This window comes from Callorhinchus milii, unplaced genomic scaffold (assembly GCF_018977255.1).
Source record: "Callorhinchus milii isolate IMCB2004 unplaced genomic scaffold, IMCB_Cmil_1.0 Scaffold5, whole genome shotgun sequence".
NCBI classification, from domain to species: Eukaryota; Metazoa; Chordata; class Chondrichthyes; order Chimaeriformes; family Callorhinchidae; genus Callorhinchus; species Callorhinchus milii.
The window spans coordinates 44,908,811-44,930,794 of record NW_024704746.1 but is presented as its reverse complement, the minus strand read 5'-3'; the positions used below and the strand labels follow the sequence as shown (position 1 = coordinate 44,930,794).

At 38.0% G+C, this 21,984-nt stretch overlaps 1 protein-coding gene across 1 annotated transcript in view; it reads left to right on the top strand.

The window, feature by feature from the left end:
- Positions 1 to 17,729, top strand: part of ddx11 (DEAD/H (Asp-Glu-Ala-Asp/His) box helicase 11) — a 44,954-nt gene extending 27,225 nt beyond the window's left edge. The window contains exons 12-27 of the mRNA XM_007894649.2: positions 112 to 191; positions 338 to 382; positions 2,493 to 2,560; positions 3,972 to 4,010; positions 4,601 to 4,730; positions 6,412 to 6,546; positions 7,256 to 7,368; positions 7,463 to 7,535; positions 8,264 to 8,367; positions 9,300 to 9,449; positions 10,752 to 10,820; positions 11,493 to 11,593; positions 12,923 to 13,007; positions 14,530 to 14,605; positions 15,158 to 15,312; positions 16,018 to 17,729. Coding sequence (XP_007892840.1) covers positions 112 to 191; positions 338 to 382; positions 2,493 to 2,560; positions 3,972 to 4,010; positions 4,601 to 4,730; positions 6,412 to 6,546; positions 7,256 to 7,368; positions 7,463 to 7,535; positions 8,264 to 8,367; positions 9,300 to 9,449; positions 10,752 to 10,820; positions 11,493 to 11,593; positions 12,923 to 13,007; positions 14,530 to 14,605; positions 15,158 to 15,312; positions 16,018 to 16,065 — 1,471 coding nt within the window. The 3' untranslated portion in view covers positions 16,066 to 17,729. The remainder of the gene's footprint in view (positions 1 to 111; positions 192 to 337; positions 383 to 2,492; positions 2,561 to 3,971; positions 4,011 to 4,600; positions 4,731 to 6,411; positions 6,547 to 7,255; positions 7,369 to 7,462; positions 7,536 to 8,263; positions 8,368 to 9,299; positions 9,450 to 10,751; positions 10,821 to 11,492; positions 11,594 to 12,922; positions 13,008 to 14,529; positions 14,606 to 15,157; positions 15,313 to 16,017) is intronic.
- The last annotated feature ends 4,255 nt before the right edge of the window (positions 17,730 to 21,984 follow it).

The window sequence follows — 21,984 nt, the reverse complement described above, 5'->3', positions numbered from 1 at the left end:
TCAGGCTGGTTGAAGAAAATAAATCAAATGCTGTCATGGCCAGTTGAAAGGATGTAAACTCTTGGTTCATTGTCAGACAATGCTGATACATATTTTTCTACCAATAAACAGGACCAGGCTGAAAGCAAAAAACCTGATGTACATCAAACAGATCCTTTACATCCTTGTTCATTTAATTAGAATCTTAGGAGGTGAGTTCATTGATGTTCTTCTGCAGTGTTTGAATGGGAAATTATTGGCTCTTATAGGAATTGGGTACTTTTTAAATCATCACTTTTTTCAAACTCAGGATGAACTGAATATGGTGCAGAATAGAAATATTTCTTCTGTGTTGCAGGAAAAGTTGGACAGAATCCTAACACTCAGACGGTTTCACAGGGAGGTAAGAAACTGAACTTTTAAACAATTTTGAATATTCAGTGCTAGGAATTTTGAATATTTTTTTTAAAAGTTTTTTTTTAGCAATGTGTACTCAGTGCACATTACACTTCCGTATTTCACACCTCTAACCTGCCTTTCTTTCCAAAGTAATGAAATGTGGGATTTTTTCCCAACTATGTTCCTACCTCTCCCACCATTACCTGTTTACTGCTACTACTGTAATTGACCACGTTGGGTTGTCACGACCTCCACGTCAACCAATCGCGCTCAATACCCGAAGCGCCCTGAGGCTCAAGGCCCAAATCAGCCTTGAACTGTCACACCCACAAGGCCATCTCCAGGTGTGGTGAAGCCGATGACAGAAATAAAAATGATGGAGATGGGAGCTCATTTGGAGGCTTGAAAGCAGCTTTGAGTCTAACCTGGAATTCAAATCTGAGCATCAGGCATTGGCGGCGTTGTTAGCCTTTCGGTGGCGGAAGAACCTGAACCGGCCAACAGCATCGACTGGCGGAGGGGGATGGCAAAGCACTTGCTCCAAGCGAAGAACTAACGCCTCCGACCTTGCTTCACGTTCTTTCTGTCCGAAAAGAACAAAGTATCAAGAGACATCCTCCAGCTCAACAATTATTGACGCACAAGTAGAAGCCCTGTGACAACGAGCGAATAGTGAAACAACAAGTACAGTTGGTACTGGAAATCGCCACAAGTAGCTTGCTCACAGGCGACTTGGGAATTTGGTCATCTTGCTGATGAACTGAGATATCATCAAAACCTGGCAACATCCTTGGTGACCAAGCAGCCCTTTTCAGGGACAGCACTGCTTGCCTCAATCTGGGGAGGGGCCTCGAAAAACTGGCCTAAAAATTGCTCAACTCATTCTGACCTGGTCGGAACGAGTGTATTGGGTGACCATTGCCCGTCTGATGGAGACAAGTTACCTAAAAGTGACAATTGTCGAGTTGAGGGTTACACCCCTATCTACGCGGGGGAGGATGACTGCACTCAAGAGGTGGCCTTATTGCTTGACAGTCCTTCAAAGTGCATGCTGATGTCATGGTGACCCGTATCTGTCTGCTTGCTGCACACCAGACTGAGGCAGCAACGAAAACCACACTAATTGTCGCCTACGCTCCTATGAAAGAAACCTCAGATGGATAGAAGGAATCATTCTACACTCAGATGGAGCTGCTCATTTTGTCTGCTTTGCTGCACAACCAGCTATTGATTTTTGGTGATCTGAACGCCACGTGTGACTTGGATTGTACTGGGTTTGAGAGGCTGGTGGGTGGTTTGGGCTCGGGCACAATGAACTACAACTCCCTCCACATCCTCTCTCTATGTTCAGCTTAAAAGCTCTTAGTTCCAAAGGAAGAACATGCACCGATTCACTATTTGTTTGAGACCCTTCAATCCAGTTTGCGACTTATCCAGAGCAATGTGACAATGCTGATCAAAGTTACAAACTTAGTTTGGCTTGTGATTGGGACTTCCTGCACCTGCTTAATCTCCTTAAGGTGGTCCTAGCTGGACAAGCAGCAGGAAGGCTTGCTGGACAGCAATATCAATGGCAAGTTATGCGGTTATAACTGGTTAGACTCCAGCATTACCCCAACACTCACTCTAGGGTCCACAAGCCTTGACTCTTGCTAACCTTCGCCTAATACTTTCTGGAATTAGGTAAACAGGATGCGTTCACCCCAGGAGAGAGAGTGCATTCCATTCCAACAATCTATCTGGGATTTCCATGTGTAGGTGGGATGCATGGAAATCTCAGCTTGGTTTGTATATTCTTAAGCACCAATATTCTTTTGCCTTGTTTTTTTTTCAAAACTCTTTTGAAACCTCTCACCTGTTTTGCCTTAATCTTTTTTTGTTCTCATCTACCCTTTTGTACTTTTGCTGAAACTTGAAAAAAGTAACAAGGAAAGCTTGAATGTTTGGCGACTTAAAATTTTTGTGAATATCTGGTTCTTTATAATTACAGCATTCAGCTTGCCATTATGTTAATATGATTCTCTTAATTAATATATATTGTTAATTAATTCATGGTTAAAAAATTGTTTAATAGTTTGTTTACATAAAAAAAAAACTTCACTTTTTTCTGAAAGGCACTGAACTTCAATCCATCAATGATTTCTTGTTTCGAACTCAATTTGACAACATCAATCTCTTCAAAGTAAGTGTTTATGAATGCAGCACAGATAGACTCATTTTTAATATTCGGTTGTCATTGTGTATAAATATGCATTTTTTACATTTTTTCATCACATAATCTGCCCATCTGATTGAGATGTTTAACGAAATGAAGGGATTTGAAAAGTTGGACTCTTCACTTTCCTCTGGTAGAGGGATCCAAACCAAAGGGACATAACTTTTCAATTAGAGCTAGAATGGCTTGAAGTTAGGTCAGAAAACATTTTTTTACAGAGAGTGGTGAAAATGTAGAGCACACGGCTCCAGGATTCTATAGAAGTTGAATTAATTGGGAATTTTAAAGTGAGATATGTAAAAGTAAGGGTATTAATTAGAATGGAGAATAGGTAGGGCAATAACATTAAAAGAATTGTCTTGATCTAATGGATGGGGAGTAGGCTTCACAGGCTGAATGGTCTTCTGTACTTCTGGTTGTAAAGCATTGGTGACTGTCAGTGCTCCTGTTTGAGAAAAGACCATAAAACATGCGAGTGGCACAAATTATAAATTGGTTCTCCCTGTGGCAGGCAGGAATTGCTCCAGCAACTGGTATGCATGCACCTCCAGCCCTATTGAAATAACTAATTCATCACCTAAGGAATTGTGGGGATTGATTCCACGCATTACTAGTTTTTTTTATGGACATGTTGTAATCCTTTCATACAAAGCTAAGTAGAAATTTGCAATTCTGAGATGAAGAGAGTTGTCTTATGACACGTGGATATTTTGGCAGCCGCGCCTCAGCTTTGGCAGGGTTAATCAATGGTCGGTGAAATTGTAAATGAGCCACTACATTTTCCTTTATACACACAACATGGATCCCTTAACTGGTACTGAATTGTTGTAATTAAGGACAAACTGTGTTCTAGGAGCGTAACTTACCTCTCTGGATTGCTTGCCTTATAATGTGTTGGCATGGCTGTGGGGAAGGAAGGTCTGACAGGTGCATTTGAGGGTAATGGACTGCATCATGGTCTCAACATGCTCTTCTCGCAGATTAAAGTTCTCAATATAAAACCTGGCTGAAAAAATTCATATTTGGATCATGCACCTTTGTGTTCATGCTTACACATGTGTACTGTAAACTGAACACATCTTCGTGCCATGGCAGAGAAATTGGGAAAGCAATGATGTTGATGGGCAACCAGGCTTCTTCTGTCCATCATCTGATTTGATTGAAACCATTATAATAATGGCAAGCAAAGCATTGTATAGTGTGTAACTGAACCTTCCATGCATTTTTCACAACTCATGTACTCAGAATATGGATTTCTTTAAAAGCTTGCTACAATTTTTTGAGATATATGCAGTTTAATTCACATTGCTAGTGGGCAACGTATGTGTGACTGTCAAGTGTCCCAACGTGCTTAGCTTTGTTATGTCTCCATTAACAGGTGCAACATTACTATGAGAAAAGCATGCTCAGTCAAAAGGTAAGAATTTGTTGATGATCACTGTTCAGAATGCTGGACTAACTCTCAGGCAAATTGGCACACATCTTCAATCTGTTGTGTAAACCGACACATCCCTGGTCCTTAAACTATTGAAAGATATGTGGAAGAATTTCTTAGCTGTATCACCTCATTTTTCAGTATAGCTAAATATTGTGGTCCTCACTCAGTACTTATGAACAAGAGAATTTTTTTTTGAGAATGTTGGAAATTGAAAAGTTGTTGCAGTTAAATCTTCTGCGAGTGCTTCAGGTGTTGCTATTAAGGAAGAAAAAATTAGGTCAGTAAACCAAATCGGAAACAGTTATGTACACTTACGTGTCTGAAGTAAATAGAAAATGGACTGGAGGTCAACCAGTAAAATAGTTACAAGAGAATTTGAATCTTGAAACAAGTTGCCTCGCTTCCCCCTCTCCTCCAACCACAAGTATTTAATACGCTATACTGTAATTTATTTTAATAATTCACAGAATTGTAGCGTGTCTGTAGAATAAGCAGTCGTATTTACATTCATGTTTGACACAGATGGATGCTATGCTTGTGTGTTCGATTGGTTTCATTTATTTCTACAGTTGTTTGGCTTTGTGGAGAAGTACCAGGTCGCAGCTGTCAAGCCAGTCGACAAAGAGAATGAAAAGAAACCTAAGACAGCTGCTCTGGACAATTTTCTTCAATCGCTCAATCAGAAAGCTAGTGGGCAAGGCAAGTTCACCTCCAAAATGGTTGTTATCTAGTCCTTTGCACAGTAATTTCTCGTGGACTGTTGTGTAAATTGGCACAACTTGCTTGATGGGCCGAATAGGTTTCTTGTGTAATTTCCGTGAATCAACAGTAGAGCCAGTAAACCGCACTAACTGGGACTGATTTAGAAACAGTGTGTATAATTGGTCATCATCCAAATTTCAAATTGGCTACAGTACTAACCAGACCCTTCTTGTATCAGGTGTTATACTGTCACCACACTGTACTAACCTAACTCTCCTCTCTGATTCGGTCTTTCGAACTGATAATCTTTCTATTCTTTCTCTGACTTCCTCTTTCTTTCTCACCAACTCTCAAACATTTTATCCATCTATCTTCTTAGTATCTTACTCTCCGTGCCTGCTTAATCTTGGATGTGCCATGTTTAATTCCTGATGTTTCTAATTTTCCTTACCTTAAGTGCTGAATAAATTCAGTTACAACAATCATAGTTACACAGCGCAAAGCTGGAAGTAACTTCAGTGACGACCTAATGAGATGGAATTCAGTCATTTTAGAATGAATGCTGTTCAGTGCTCTGGGTGAGTTGGCTGGCTTGTTTACATGTGCAGGGAACGGGAACCATACTACATTGTGTTTTAACCAAACTCACAGCTTAAATAAACACTTTTAACGGCAAATCATTATCCTTACCAGTTGCACCAGTTTTGCTATTGAAGATAGTTGGGGATGATATTGTTTGGTTCATTCAGGAAAAATAGTTTCTAAAGGTCAGATTGCAACTGAAGTAAAATAAGCAATTCTGCAGTTTGGTTGTAGTCCAAGAACTAATAATTTAGTTTGAGGCCAGGACACTGCGACTCATTTAAAAAAACAACTTGATGCTATGATGGGAAGACAGTAGATTGGGTGTTGTGGAATGATGAGATCAGATAGGCCGAATGGCCTTTTTCATACAAATCAATTCCTTGCATTTGGTATACAAAACATTTTCCATCATGAGCATGCCACAAGAACTCACTGTAAAGTGTGGTGACTGTATCTTATAAGCGAAAACAGCCAATTTGTGCACCTAAATGGCCCACCAACAACCATGTATGACCAATTTTATCTGCAGAATTGTTAGCCAGTGCATCATCCTTTCGAATACTGGCAAGGGATCTGAATAAGCAGACGGAATCTTTATTTAACATCTCATCTGATGGATGACACTTCCAACAATGTAGTGCATACCTCCAGCACTACATTGGAACGTCAGCTTGGACAATTTGAATTCAAAGTGCCATGGAGGTTAAACACAACAATGACTTGCATTTATATAGCGCCCTTCACTCAGGACGACGTCTTGGAGTGCTTAACAATGGCGGAGCCCGATGCCGAGCCAGGGGGAGGGGGAAGGTAACTGTAGGTATAGTCGAAGAGGAAAGTCTTTAAGCGTGACCTGCAAAGTGTGAGAGAGGGGGCAAGGTGAAGGGATTGAGGAAGGGAATTCTACAGCTTTGGGGCGCAGTGGCTGAAAGCACGGTCACCGATGGTGGGGCGGAAGGTCTGTGGGAAAAGGAGGAGGCCAGAGCCAGTTGAGCAGAGGCAGCGGGTAGTAGTGTAACACACAGCCTTCCGACTCAGAAGTAAGGGTTCCTGTTAATGTGCTTTTATCAATTTATTTACTTATGAATTGCAGTGACACCCCAAACGCAGGGGGAGGCGATGGAGAATGAACAGCCTGCCATGGCTTCACCGATGATGAAGGTTGAGGGGTTTATTTTTGCTCTGACAAATGCAAACAAGGATGGACGTGTGCTTATTCAAAGGCAAGGTGAGAATCTTTGTGCCAGTGTTTCAGCAGTGTTTATTTTTGAGGGAAAGATCTTATTTTCAATATTTTTCATACTGCTGCTTTGCAAAAATTAGAGATAGTGTAGATATGTTTTTAAGACAAATATTCTGACGAGTTTATAAATAGATGCAAGCGGAGACCATAATGGATTATATTGCACATGATATGTAGAAGTAGCAGATGGGATGGCCGTTTCTGATTTAATATTTTCTAAATATCTGTGTCTTATATAACCTGCATTATAATTAGTCTTTAGTCTCAGAAGGATAGGAGCAAAGAATACTATCTGAATACTAGTATTTTGCCTGGCAGAATTGGAATATAAATATTTCAAATTCATGCATTTTGACACAATTCTGGTGAGACAAATGGATTTTTCATTTCTATTAATCAGTTCATGTCTGCAAAGTGAGTTGACTCTTTCACGCTCTTAAACCACCACTATCAGCATCTGTTCACACTTGGTGTGACATTCTTTGTTTCTCTGAACACCCATAATTCATTATCTAATTTCTCCTCTTTAGTGAATTGCAGATTAAAGGCAAGCATCCTATTTCAGTTGACATCTCATTTAGACCTGAATTCAGAAAAACATAATTTCTTGCTTGTGGTGTGTAGCTAGAGGCAGGAGAATGGGCAGATCAGCTGAAGTCAGATGTAATTCGTTGCTCATCTTTATCTTCTGTAGGTACAGTGGCTCATAGCAGCCTAAAGTTCCTCTTGCTGAATCCAGCAGTCTATTTTGCTGAAATTGTGAAAGAATGCCGAGCCATTGTCGTTGCGGGAGGCACCATGCAACCGGTGAGACTTTTGCACAAATAATGATATGAGTTACCAAATCTAAATATTTTACTATTTCAACTGTTACTTATTCCATAATTGATTGTATTGGTAGGTGGCAGAGTTCAAGGACCAGCTGTTGTTAGCATCGGGTATCTCTGCAGACAGAATCTCAGAATTTACATGTGGTAAGCCCCACCTGATCTGCTTTATTCACTATATGTGAAGTATAATTTGTGTAGGTACGTTAATATGACAGCAGACTGAAGCACATTAGGTTGTCTTACTCAGTTTAAAATAATTATAATTTTTACTGGGCTGTGGGTATCAATCCATCTTAAAGTGGTGAAGCAGTCGCATTGTCTCAATATACTGCATTTGCAAACCTATGTGTGCAGTGACTGGTCACGGTATAGATATGAGGCAAGAGGTAATAGGTTATTTCAATGACACAAAGCCACTTAAAAAAAGTATACAAAAGATTAGAATAGAAGTGAAGTGCTTTTTTTTCTTTCTAAAACCTTCAACTTGTGTCTTTTTCTAAGTTCTGCGGGAGTGTTGAAATGAAGGTTAAGAATTTGGTTTGGAGCTTTATTTGAAATGACACTTGAACATTTTTGCTCAGAACTTGAAGCTGTACTCTGGAATGTTGGGTTCATTTTTTTTTTGGAGAGACACAGATTAGAGATGAGTTGTTTCCTGAAAGGTTTAGATGAAAAACTTGTACAGGGTTCAGGAATGGTTCAAGAGCAGGTTTTAAACCTGTTTACTTTCTTCCGAAGAATGGTAACTAATGGCAAAGAATAAAGTAAGAGTCTTTGTTTTCTAAGAGATATTGGTGGATTTCAGAAAATATTTGTTGCTGTGTGTGAAGTCTTCATTTTATGTTTGGCACTCTGCTCACAAAATGTTTTAGGTCATGTGATTCCACCAGAAAATATCTTGCCCTTAATCCTGTGCAATGGTCCATCCGGGCACCAGCTTGAATTCACCTACCAGAAGAGGGACAAGCCACTGCTGGTGGGTACTTTAGTTCTGTTAGATTTTCACCGTTGTGTCTCAGGTCATAGAATTATTTGAGAAAATAACTTTTCAAATGAAAATTTTCTGTAGAAGCAGGATCTATTTTGCAATTGAAAAATGAAGGCAAATTAAGTTTCTCCATAGGGCTTTTAAGTAGCCTTGTGAACTGCTGGAATAAAAACTGGGACTTGCATGTTCTGTGAATCCTAAGAATACATTTATGTGAGTTGTAGATTGGGCATTAGTTTAGGCTTGAAGCTACCTGTTTATCCACATCTGGTTTCTGTTTAAAAAAAAATCAAGTTATATTTTCCATTTTCCCTATTTATCTTACTTCATATCCTAAAACCACACAGTTTACTTTTGGGAGCTTGTCCAGGTAGAACCACTCTATCAATGAGGACTTTGGCTTGCAGCATTTAAAGGAGCTGCATGGGAAGAATCCCTGTTCCCACTGACCTTTATATATTCCACAGCATTTTTCCCCAATCGGGTTTTAGCTCAGATTTTTGAATACTTCAACAAATAAAATTAAACATTAAGCCTTACAGGAAAAGAAAGGTTGAGAAATAATAGTTTAAAATGCTAATTACTCTCAAAGGATAAAATGCATGATATTAAAATTTAAAGTATTTTAGTGCTTCATGTAGAAATCTTATGTGTTTAAACGAGTGTTAATCATGATGAAATGATCTTCCTGCTATACTATTTCTCCCTCAAGTCATCTAAATGTCAATTTCCATCCTTGTATTTGAGACTGTGTTCCTTCCTATGTCCATTAGTTAGTTATTGTTTGAGGGGGGAAAAAATCCTTGTCTGAGTCTGTGAATAAGTTGTCCACAGCATTAATCCTGTCCACTGATCAGTGGAAATGCACCATTATTATATTTGTTCATTCATTGAACAGAATCAATTTGCTTAATTGGCAGATGGATGAAACTGCCCGGATCGTGTCCAATCTCTGCAATGTGGTTCCTGGTGGGATTGTGTGTTTCTTTCCCTCGTATGAGTATGAAAAGCAGGTGTATGCACATTGGGAGAAGACTGGTGTATTGGCACAGCTAGAAACAAAAAAGAAGGCAAGTATCTAATCATATCCATATTGTGCAGTGATTTGGGTTGGTTTTCCAGTCATTCCAATGGAGTCCTGTAGCTCAGTGGTTCAAACACTCGCCTTGCAAACAAGAGACCTAGGTTCGATTTCCGGCAGGGTGAAAGCTTGGCCAAATTTCTTTACTCCACACGCCTGATAAGAATCTCTCAAGAAAATAAAAATAAAGAAAAATAATAATTTGGTCACTCAATCCACGACTGTTTATGGGACATTGCTGTGCGCAATTAGTTGCTGCGTTTTGCCAATAAATATTACAGTCAATTTACTTTACAGTATATTCTTTGAAGCGCTTTGAGACGTCTCGAAGACTTGAAAAGCGCTATAGCAAAATGCAAGGATTATTTTATTTTGATAATCACTTTCATTTTTTACATGAGGAACATTCCAAGATTTGAAGCAGCAATTTCCCAATATCCCCTTTTAAAAACTTAGTTGTTCGATTCTACTGAACAAAACTTTTCAAAGTCTTATTTTCAATGCTACCACCTGTTCCACTGCTCTTTGTGCTACCAGTAGGAAGAGAATGGGATACCCATTAGCATTGTTGTTTATCTTGTTGACAGTTGTCTGATCAGAATTTATGTATGCTACGGATTTGTGTCTGGGTTGATTGCAAATGATGTATGGTGTGAAAGTACTTCTCTTTTATGAGTTTATTTCTGTGAAACATCATTGCAAATGCAAACAAAAAATTATAAGAACTCTTAGCGATCTTACAAACATTTTAAGTAAGCATTTTTTGCTTTAAACAAGAGAGAAGATATTGAGGCCGTTCAGGTTACAACAACAACAGAATTACATTTGTATAGTGCCTTTCACATCGGGAGGACGTCCTGAGGCGCTGGGAGGACAGAGTTTTGGACCAGTTTATTATTTACATATTTAATCAGTTCGGTCGCAAATCAGCGATGTACTTTTGATCGAGGTTTCTAGAAAGATAAATGCGTTTGAAAAATGTAAAATGGCATGCACTGGTGGGTCATAGTTGTGTTCAGCAAAATTGAAATGGAAATGTTATTTTATATTGTGCAGTGGAACAGATTTTGATATGGAATGGATTGTGGCATATAGTTGTCATTTTCATTCAGTATAAGCGAGAATTGAATGAAGAACTCATAGATGAAATGACATTCTATTTATTTGTGTTATCTGCTGATCTGCATTATAAAGTGTGTATGTGGAATGATTGAATACAACAGAATGAATGTGCCATGAGGTATTTTGCAATCATCACCTGAACTGTTTTGATTTCTTTGTATCATTCTAGATTTTCCAGGAGCCTAAAAAAGCCAGCCAAGTAGATCAAGTGCTTTCTGAATATTCCCGCTGTATCCAGGTGTGTATACTAATACAATAAATGGGAGAGTTACTATAACAAATTTTAAGACATTTCAATACAAGAAGACAATATTAAAAAATGCAAATTTTGAATTTTTGGTATTCGATTGAGTTGTTTGTATAAGTTTTGTAATGGTTGGGTAAGAACTTGCCGAATTTTAATAAGTTTCGGTTTGAGCTCAGCTTTTCATAGGAACGTGGAACACAACAGGCAATGTTTATTTTAGCCTGTAACAGGGGCTCATAATCAAATGACAGTTTTGGGGATGATGGTCCTGGTATTAACCTCCAAGACAAGTTAGAGGAGTATTTGTGATTTTTGTTTTTTAACATGTACAAGATTGATTCTGTGAAAATTGTAGCAGTTTGTGTGAGTAATTCAATTTAAAACATTTAAAAAAATGTTGTTTTCCTCAGCCAATGAACCAAGTGAGCATCAGAAACTTATCCTTTTGAGGATGCGGGAATGTGATAAGTGATATGACTGTTCAACACTTCCTTGTCAATGCACTTCTCCTGAAGCTCAATTACCTGATAATTTTGTACTGAATATTGTTCAATGAATTTGCCATGGATTACAAAAACATTTTGAGCGGATGGAGAGGAAGGGAAAGTTTGAAATGATAAACGTTCAAAACATACTTGATGAGTTTTCTTTGGTGACTTTCAGCAATCTAAACTGTCAGCTGGAGACATCACAGGGGCTCTGCTCTTCTCTGTGGTCGGAGGAAAGATGAGTGAGGGCATTAATTTCTCGGATGACCTCGGCAGGTGAGTGATCTATTGGTATGAAATAATCTTGGTATTGTAATTGCTTTTTCAGTTTGGGGTTTATGTTCCTGCTCTCTAATGGAATTGGAACTGAAGTAGTCCTACATGAACTTTCTGGGTTCCTCAGACCTCCTTTTTTTAAATTCAGATATCACAAGAGGTTTGGTTGAAGACCTTTTGGCCCATTTGATCTCTATCAAGCAGGTTTCCCACCCAACCATCATCAACATTGAGGGCCTTGTTAAACGTGTTCATCGCTTTATCTCCAACCATGTTGCCTGGAAATTCACTGCAGCTGTTGGTTGTTTTCTGTGTTACAATATTTTTGGTGTCTGATCTATAATTTCTCTTCACACAACTGAACCTGTGCTCTTTTGTCTTGGTGCCTTGGTTTATCTGCAAGAATTGCTCTGGGTTTACTTTCTCTGTTCCCTTTAGTCGGCCTGGCTAACAAACCCTCTGGTAAAAATAATAGTCATTCACTTCATAATTGTTAGTGAGACATTGCTGTGCACAAATTGGCTGGTGTGTTCACTGACGAATATATGACCACTCCACTTTGCAGAAAACTCTAAAGTGCTTTGAGATATTTTGCTGTGATAAGGTGCAACATGAAATGCAAAAATTATTTAAATAAATTAACTTATAAATCAGTAAAAGGCAACACTCATTGATTTTGAAAGTTCTGCAATCTGATACGAATACATTTTTATCAATTAAAATTGATATGAAGAGGGAGGGCGACTTGAGAAAAGAGTGAATTAAAACATAGCATTAGGAATGGCATGTAGTGGGGTCTAAAGTGAGCAAGAAGGAAGTGCCTGAATTTTTTCTCTTGTACTGACGGTGATTTTCCAGTGGGTGTCTTTGAGATACAAGAGGACGGCCAGATATTTGACTAACAGCTTGCAAGACCAATGGGTTCTGATAAAGACAATAGCTTGGTTTTGATTTAGAGGATGAGGAGCAGTTGTGCAAAATATTCTCAGCATCAAAGAGAAGGATTATTATTGTGAAAGCAAAGGTGGATTTTGAAAATGTTCTTTTTTTAAGTGGGAGACCATCAAAAGCAATTACTGAATTAGTTTTGGGTTGTAAACCCCTAAATGGTATATTATTGTAAGATTTCTTTAACTGTGGATATTAAGGAATTTAATGGCTTCTAAATGTTGTTGTGTGGTGATGTGCAATGATACATTCTCTTTAGAGGGATGGTGGGCTTTATTTTTCAACTTTTTTAAAGAAAAGCTATAATCCTAGGAATGCAAAGAAAGGTGTTCAGATTGTCAAACAGTTCACCTTAATTTGTGATTTTTTTTCTTGTTTCAGATGTGTAGTAATGGTTGGAATGCCGTTTCCTAATATCAACTCACCAGAACTGAAAGAGAGGATGGCTTACGTGGATAAAACCATGGTTGGTTGGAATTTTGTGTTCACGATTATCTGTGTATATTTTGTGTATATTTATACAATTGTAAGCTGACTTAATGCAGTGCTTCCGCCTTGGCAGGTAGATTTTATTTTCACCTCGTACAATACTGTGGAGTCAGTGGTTGGGATCTTTAAAATCCAATCAGTTTCACCTCGCGTTTACGCAACTGGCCAGCACATTCTCAGGCCGTCGACCGACATGTGTGTTGGGGGTTCCCGTGTTTGGGGAAAAAAACCTGATGTCTGGTTCACTTGTGTTTGTGGTCCATGGGCAAAACAGAAAGTATTGCGATCAGAGGCCTGATGACCTGGAGGTCAGCCATTTTATGTTAGCATCGGAAAGCTAAAATGGCCAACTTCTAGCTCAACAGATCTTTGCTTTGTCACTACCTGTTGTAAGGTAGGAATTGTAAAAAGAATTTTATCCAGTAGTTCAGTTGTAATTGGTTTATGTAGAAGAGTGACCCTGGTTTTAATTTGGAAATGAAATCATGGATGGAGTTACAAACACCAGCACAGAAAATTAAATGAGTCAGAAAAAGTAGTTTGAGTTAAGTTAAAATTGGTAAATACGAAGAACATGGTGCATATTAAGCTATAGCATATCTATACCTCACAATTTATTTTGCATTGGATTTTTGAAGGCATGACAATCTTTGCCAGATGCCGCTCACCTTCCTAGACCATTTTACCCATGTTGCACAGTTTATCAACTTCAAAAGGGTGAGGGCTGTGAATGAACCCATAACCCTGTGGTCTGAGACTTAATTGACCTGTGATTGGGTTATAAATCGTAAGAGGAAGGCAAAGAGTTGTGTAACAATGTGTTGGAGTACCAAACAGTGCAATGAGTTTTGATTAAGATACCGTGAGGATATTTACAGGTGGAAGAGTGTATAGGACAGCAAATTTTTAATTTGTGTGGAAAATTAGAGCAAACAATTGTATTTTAACAACAAATAAATAAAGAAATGCAGGATAGGATATCTTGCAGGGAGGATGGAAATCAGAGGTGAGAAAAAGAATGTTTATCACACAACAACATTTTCTTCTATCTGGTAATATAAGTGCAAGAAGCTCCTCAGAGTTGGGAATAGTATTGAAGTCTTCAGTAGTTTATAAACTTGATACAGTGTCTTGTAAATATTTTAGTTTGATGGTGGATTAGCCACGTTTGTGAAACATTGTGGTTTTTTAAAAAATAATTGTTTACAAAAGTTTGTACTTGTTTACAAGTTTGTGAAACATTGCGGTTTTTAAAAAATAATAAAGCTAAACTTTGTTAGGTATTATTGTGCCAAATTGTTGTGTTCAAAATCTAATAGAATTACTGTGGTTGTAATATCTAATATCTTCCCCTAGACACAAAAAAAGCAGTCACTCCACTTAACAGTAAATCCTGCAAAGCACTTTGAGATATTCTCCTGATGTAAAAGGAACTGTATCAAATGTAAGGAGTATTATTATTAGGGAATTCCTCTTTTTGTATGTTTTAAACTGTACAGATGAAAACAGAAGGAAGGAGTCCAGGAAAGATTCTGGTGGAAAATTTGTGCATGAAAGCTGTCAACCAATCTATAGGTACGTACCATTATTTTCAGGATATTTATACTTTAGGTCTCAGCCTCATCTAGTGACTTGCTTGGAGTTTCTCCTGGTACCCTGGCTAACAGGTAAAATTAATGACTGCTTGTGAAACATTGCGGTATTTAAATTAACTAACATGTTTATCTACAAATTCATTAAAATTACAGAAACGTTGTGAAGCAATCAAATTAAAAACCATGTGATGTTTCAAAAGAATCTGGACTGTCACTAATTGGATATGCATTTTTTTAAAAATAGTGTGGATAGGAGTTTAAAAAACTAGGGAAATTTATATCTATTTTGCTGCTTGTTATCCATTATTGCATTGGCAGGCAGTTCAAGATATTCTTTTACCTAAAAGCAAGCCACTCTGCAAATGAAAATTGTTCAGTTCTGTATATAAATTTATAGTATGGTTATACATCTTGAGAATAAAGAGATTTTGACTGAATGATTTTTCAAAGGGGAGTTTGTTGTACTGAACATTGTGTTAATGTGTGATCTAAGTATAATGAAGAATTACCATTGTTTCTCTTTCTGTTCTAGGACGGGTAATTCGCCATCGTGAAGATTATGCGAGTATTGTGCTTTTGGATCACCGCTATTCCAGGCCCTCTATTCTGAGCAAGCTGCCTGCATGGATTAGGGGGAGAACAGAGAGTAAAGCTTCATTTGGTTCGGCCTTTGGAGCTGTTTCCAAGGTAAGGGAAGTCGAATGATTATTTGGAAGGAAATTGTTCAATGGAGCAAGTAGCCTCTGTGATGGTACAAATTTAGAATTCAGTTGGTAAAGCACTAAAAGATTAATTTAATCTATCCTTCAAATAATGTGTATTTTATTGCTTGTTGTGGGGCGAGTGATACGTTTTGATTTTTGAAGATCTTTAGGGGTGACATTTATGTCAAAATTTGATATGATTGTGTTTATGATGCAGTCATACTAATTTTTAATTGGCTGACAGACTTGCCTTTGGAGTTAACTGTAAGCGAATCAAAACCCCATTGTTTAATACCCTATTTATAGTGCACACTTAAAGGAGGTTGGATGATGATTTTATATCGAATCAATATGAATGTATAGTCTGAATCTTGTTTTGGGATCATCGATTTGATTCTGAGCCCTGCTGTTAAATCAAGTCCTTATTTGACATAATGCTGCAGCTAAATCCAGTTTGCACTTCAGCTGATCTTCATGCAGCAGTTGGATGTGCTAATTGGCTACAGCGTCCAGTAAATCCAATTGAAGGGAAAATGGGTGCAGACTCTCACTCCTGATTATCATCTTGAAGTTGGTGAAAACAGGAGAAAAGTTTCATTTAAGACTCAACATTTTACTGAAATAATTTTACTGATTTATTTTCTGAATGTACATTTTTCATTATGAATAATGAAAACTTTAATTTTAGTTTTTCAGAGAGATGAAATCATGTGAAAAGAGTACTGTAGATGGGTAGAAGACCTATGAGTGGACAAAGTGGAACAGAAGAATGGAAAAAAATGAAGTAATGATTTTATTGGAAGATGCATGATGTAATAAAGATTATGAAAGTCTGTTGTTTTATTTATTGACCTTCCATTCTTTCTTTTCACTTGCATCTTCCATGCTGTTCACTTGCTCTTCCTGCTTGCTTTCATTCCTGTGCTCGCCTCCCAATTGCTCACTCTTTGCAGGTAATTCCCTTGCTCATTTCCTCACTCTTGCTCTCTGCAGAATTCAAGTCTGTAATGTGTTAAGGATCGTTGATGTAATAGGTGAGGCTACTTAAGGCTGAAGGATATTGGCTTTTAATATCACGTTACTGAATCTTGCTAGCATCCAATAATTGATTGTGCACAATTTACATTGATATATCTATTACTTAAATAATAACTATGATTATAAGTAGATCATTATATTAAAGACTGGATCAGGATAACAATACGATCACTCAAGCACAAAAGCCATTTCTGATTATTTTCTGTGGAAAGTAATAATTTTAGGAGTGCTTTTGGTTACTAACTTTGATAGAGGTAATTTTGCTTTGTCAGAACATCGGAAATGTGCATTTGGAGACAAACCTGGCAGAGTAGTATTTAATCTGACTTTGTATTTTGTGAAATTTATGATGTTTAGTCTGATACCACATGTTTCTGTACTGTAATTTTGCTTGTAATCTTAAGGTAATTACAATATGAACTGATTTGATAGCCACGTATATTGAAAATCTTGCTCATGATGATTTCATAACTTTGTCTTAGCATTTGTCTTGTCCATGATAATATTTTAGTAAAATCTATAGTGTGAGCATTTGAATTCAGTCAGATGAAATTCATTAATATGTATTCAGTTCCAAATTTAGGATTTCTAAATCTGACAGTTTTTTTTAAAATGCCGAATTTCTAAATCAACTGAAATAGTTGAATTGGTAAAATCTGTGCAGGTGCAAATGAAGCCAGTTTGCATTTAGAAAGCATTTGATGGCTGATCACAGATTCAGTCAGTTATATTTTCATGTGATGTGTTTTTTGATAGGTATGGTATGTTACTTAAGACTTAATAGGGTCCATAATATAGCCAGAAAATGTCTTCTATGTTAAGATTCTATTGCACAGTGTGATGCTACTGTACTTGTTTTTGGGTGAAATCAGAAACAAGCATGTTATTGCTTCACTGAAACATGTTGGTAGAAAGTTGCTAAACAGTGTGGTAAAGAAAAAAATGTAATGATGTGACAACTTAATTTAGTACAATTTGTCTATGACTGCAACAGCTTGTTTTAAAATCGTTGCATTTTGTAATACATATTTCAATGTTGTGCAATCATGCCCATTTTTCTGGGAAATTCACATTACTCTGCTAGTGGTGCAGCCTGGCATTCTCTAGCTACTCTGCTACATCGACTTGAAAAACAAATGAATAAGACAGAAGCAAATAATTAATATTTGCTTTGCTTAAAATCTGACTGGTAGATAGATGATCAGGCGACATAAGTTGTATTGATAGTTCTTAAATTTTGCAGTGGCTATATTGCACTCAATTTATCGGTCTCTTGACTCCAGATTTTCTTTTGCATACATTGAGTGTAAGGCGACACCAATTGAATACTGTGAAATAAAGTCAAGAAATGGTTTAACTGTGGAATAATGGATGCCCAGGTAAATTACAGATGTGACTGATCCTATGTTTTTATTTGAGCAAATACTTGTCCAAATTGTAAGAGAGACCTGCAAGCCTTGAACATCCATTATGTTGAACTGGGATTGTTTTCTCTCTCTCTTCTCCCTCCCCCTTGCCTTAATTTGTGATGTTATGTTTTTTTCTTTGGGGAGTAACAACAGCAAGTTGAGGCACTGGTTCAATTTGAATAAAATATGTTATGTCAGAAGTGCACCATCACAATACATGCTAGAGATGAGATGGAAAATAAAAAAAATTACTGGGCCATAGAGCAGGAGCAATCAGATTCTGTAGCTATTGATGAAATCACTTTCTTTTAGAGGTGTTTCTCCTTTGATTCTTTCACTGGAGCCTTAAAATACTTGGCATGACGATAATTCACCTGAAACTTCACCTCAATGCCTGCTTTCCTCCTGCATGCTGTGCCACGAGTCCCTCTGCAAAATAAGCTTTTCTGATTTTCTTTTTACAGCGGAGTTTATTACTCTTGTTTAATACAGCTCTATTAGGTGTCGTCCACATCATCCCTTTGTTCTAAAAACAAAATACTTTAATTTTAATACAGACCGGAAGGTTTAGGTTGAATTCTTACTATGTGCTGAATTATTTGATCTCAGAAGGGATGCAGTTTGTATCCCATTCCTTATCGCTGTCTCTTGACTACTGCTGGAAGTTGCATACGCTCGTCCCGTGTGTGTGTGTGTCTGTATTGTCAGAATGAAAATGGGTTTGGACTTGACTGTGTAATGATCCACATGGTTGAATAGCCATGAGCACTCACTGCACAGGCTGACATGAATGACATCCAATTGGGAGAGATACCAGAGGATGCCCATGGAATTGAACCTCAGTAGAAAGAGAAAAGGTTAATTGCTTTCGGGAGATGAGAACATCTCTGAAATGTTTGTAGTTACTTGATATTGTCGATCTTTGTGGTTAGTTTAGAATTATATTGCTTGATGTTAGTGCTCAGTAGTGGAAATTTATATTTTAATTCCTTTGAATGTTATGGCAGATGGTGTCAATGTTCCGAGATGTTTCCAGAACATTTTAATGATTTTGCATCAGTTGATGTAACTGTTTACATCTTTATCAAAAGGCTTTAAAATTATGCAAAGTCCTCCAGGGCATTCACTGCCATGGATGGTTTTGATAAGTGCCTGTGCTTTGCATCTGCAAAGCATCATTTTGAAGGTTGTGAACTCTGCTTAGAATTCTCAGCTTTCATTGCTTAACAAAACTCAATATTAAATTCAAAGAACCAAAAGGAGTCTCAGAGCAGTTAAAAATGACGCATGTTTTCAGCTGATCGCCTGAACTGCATTTTTCCATACTCTATCCAGGAAAAGAAGAGGTTTGGCCTCTTCTTGAGCTTTGTAAATAATTTTACAACTTGTATAGTGATCTTGGTTTCTAATATAGATTTTCTTTGATTGCCCTGTTTGTAGGATTCTCCTACTCTGGCAGGTAACTGACAAATACAAAAGTACCAGAGAAAGAAGAGAATCGGAGGAGTTGCTATAGTTGTATTGATGTATTCAGTGCCCCTCAACTTGAATGCATCAGCTTCAGAGATCTCTTCACTAAATTTGCAGCCATTACTGTAAAAAGACCACATTTTATTCATTGTTGGATTGGTAAACCCAACCTCTCTGTTCTTTTTTCATTGGCGTTCAACTGATCAGCAAAAAAAATCACTTTGTTCCTGCCACGACAGACTATAATTTGATCCATGAGCCAATGTTGAGCTGCACTTCATCCATCTATAAGCAAACTAGCGTTTTGTTTCTAGGTGCTCTTTAGGCATGCCATGCCACTATGCCCTGAAACTCTGGAACACTCTTCCTCTATCCCTCTGCCTTGTCCCTTCCTTCCCCATCTTCAGATTGTGCCTGAAGACCTTCCTCTTTGACCATGGCTATGGTCACCTCCCCTCAGCGTGAAGTTGTGCACCGTCGCTGTCAAGCGCTGTGGGATGCTACCCTGCATGAGGGACGTTGTTGTTGGCAAGGTCTTGGTCAAGGAATCCTACTTTGTACTGCCTGATGATAAATCTAAGTGTTTGGTTTCACTGATCGGCACATTTCCTTGCGAGGATCAGCACAGATCTGGATCGTTTCCCATCAAACGGCTCACAACACAGGCAGTAAACAGTAAAGCAAATTACGAACTGATATGTGAATATAATTGGAATTATTTTGTTTGGAGGAGTATGCAGATTACGGTTACAATTGTTAGACTGGGCTATTCGTGTAACAGTAAACTAATATATTGATTTAAGCGAGAAAGCAGCAATATTAATTTTAACACACCTGCTTACTGTGGCAAAGAGAGAGTTCATAAGAAACAGATTTGCATACCTTTCAAAATATATGCAGCAAGTTGCAAGGTTGATGTGAGGACCAAATGGAGACTTGTTTGGAAAAAGTGGGTCTCTGGTGTGTGTATATTTCTGAGAAATAAGTAAGCTCAATGCTAACATGTTTTGCAGTTCAATAGTTTCTTCAGAGATTTAATTGGGACTTTAACAAGGTTACTGAACAGTTCAAATATTGTTTAATTGATTTTAAGAGTTGGACAATAAATGCAGAGATTTTGTTTATCGAACTGTGCAGTTTTCTCTTTTCAAAATCCTTTAACTTCTGAACATAGGAAATATGTTTAGTTAACATAATTCATTTAATTTCTGATGAATGGCACTTTGTATTATTACAATCAGGTTCAATTCTCGATATTAAAAACAACTTCAGCACAGAGACAATTCTACAATTTTTGAATGTCCAATGTAATTTCAATTGATGGCCACATAATTACTCTTTCCTATGATTTTTTTTAAAAAAGACTTAAAATTGTATTTGAGTTATTTATGGTTAAGTCAGTCTCTGTATCCATCCTTTACTTGAAAACAAACCCTATCTGCTGCAATCATTCTAGCCATTTGATCTCCAAACAAAAGAGTGGGTATTCCAGACACATTCAACAAAACTGATTACATTTGATTGTTACTTCATTCTCATCAGACACATGGTAAGCATTACTGTTCATCAACAATGCAACAACAACAAATTACATTTGTATAGCGCCTATCACTTCAGGAGAACATCCCAAGGTACTGGACAGTCGGAGTTCCGCACCCGAGCTGGTGGTTGGGATCAGGAGGGGTCGAGGGTGACTGAAGGCACGGTCGAAGAGGAGAGTCTTGAAGGGGAAGCACTGGGGTGGGCAAGGTGGAGGATGTAAAGCAGGCTGAGTGGAGGGAGCGGACAGATTGGTGAGAGTTAATGGATTACAGAGATAGGGAGGAGCGAGGCCGTGGAGGACTTTGAAGGTGAGGACCAGAATCTTGAACTATATTGTCTGAGTGAGCCAGTGGAGCTGGGCGAGGATGGGGGTGCCCGGTGCGGGAGAGGACACAGGCTGCAGACGGCATTTATATTCTCACAGCCTCCATCTTTCTTCAACACACTCGATTACATTTTCTTTTGGTTATACACCTGACAGACCAAACGGAAAAGCTGTGTCATCAATGTCCAAAAATGACAATTAGATGAGAAGTCAATTTATTTGGATTAGGAGGTAATATTAGCTAGGAGAAGGTTCCTATGAATGTTTGAAATATGTCCACCTGAATCACAAGACAGAACCAAAAAATTATAATAATCATGTGGAATGTGATCATTCGGTAATAAAATGTATAATACAAGACAAATGCAGCGGGTTAATCTTTCACCAATGTTCCAGCAATGAGCGCAATACCAGTTGATGAAGAAGATTATGAAATGAAGAGAGAGAAAAGAACAGAGTTACAATAATAATAGGGGAAGAATAAAATGCAGGACCAAGAGGTGGGCAGTTTGGGTGTGGGGCATCAAACAAACATGTATTAGAGACTTGGATCAGGAACATTCAATCATTTTCTTTCTGGTTCTGGCTGGCAACAGAGGTTGTCACTTGGGTTGGTTTAATGTATATTTTGCTTTATTAAATCTAACTTTAAGTGAAGTGAATCTTATCAATTAGGCAAGCGCAACAACTAAGCTGTGTCTGTTCTCCTTGGAAGACAAACTGGGTCTCTGCAGGCAGATTCACTGCACTCGTGATAACGGACTAGCTAGTCTGACTTGTAGGAGCAGATCAATGTAGCCTTCGATGTCCTCCTGCAGGGTGAAGCTGTGATGTTTCGGATGGGAGGGATATCATCTGCTCAATGTGGGAC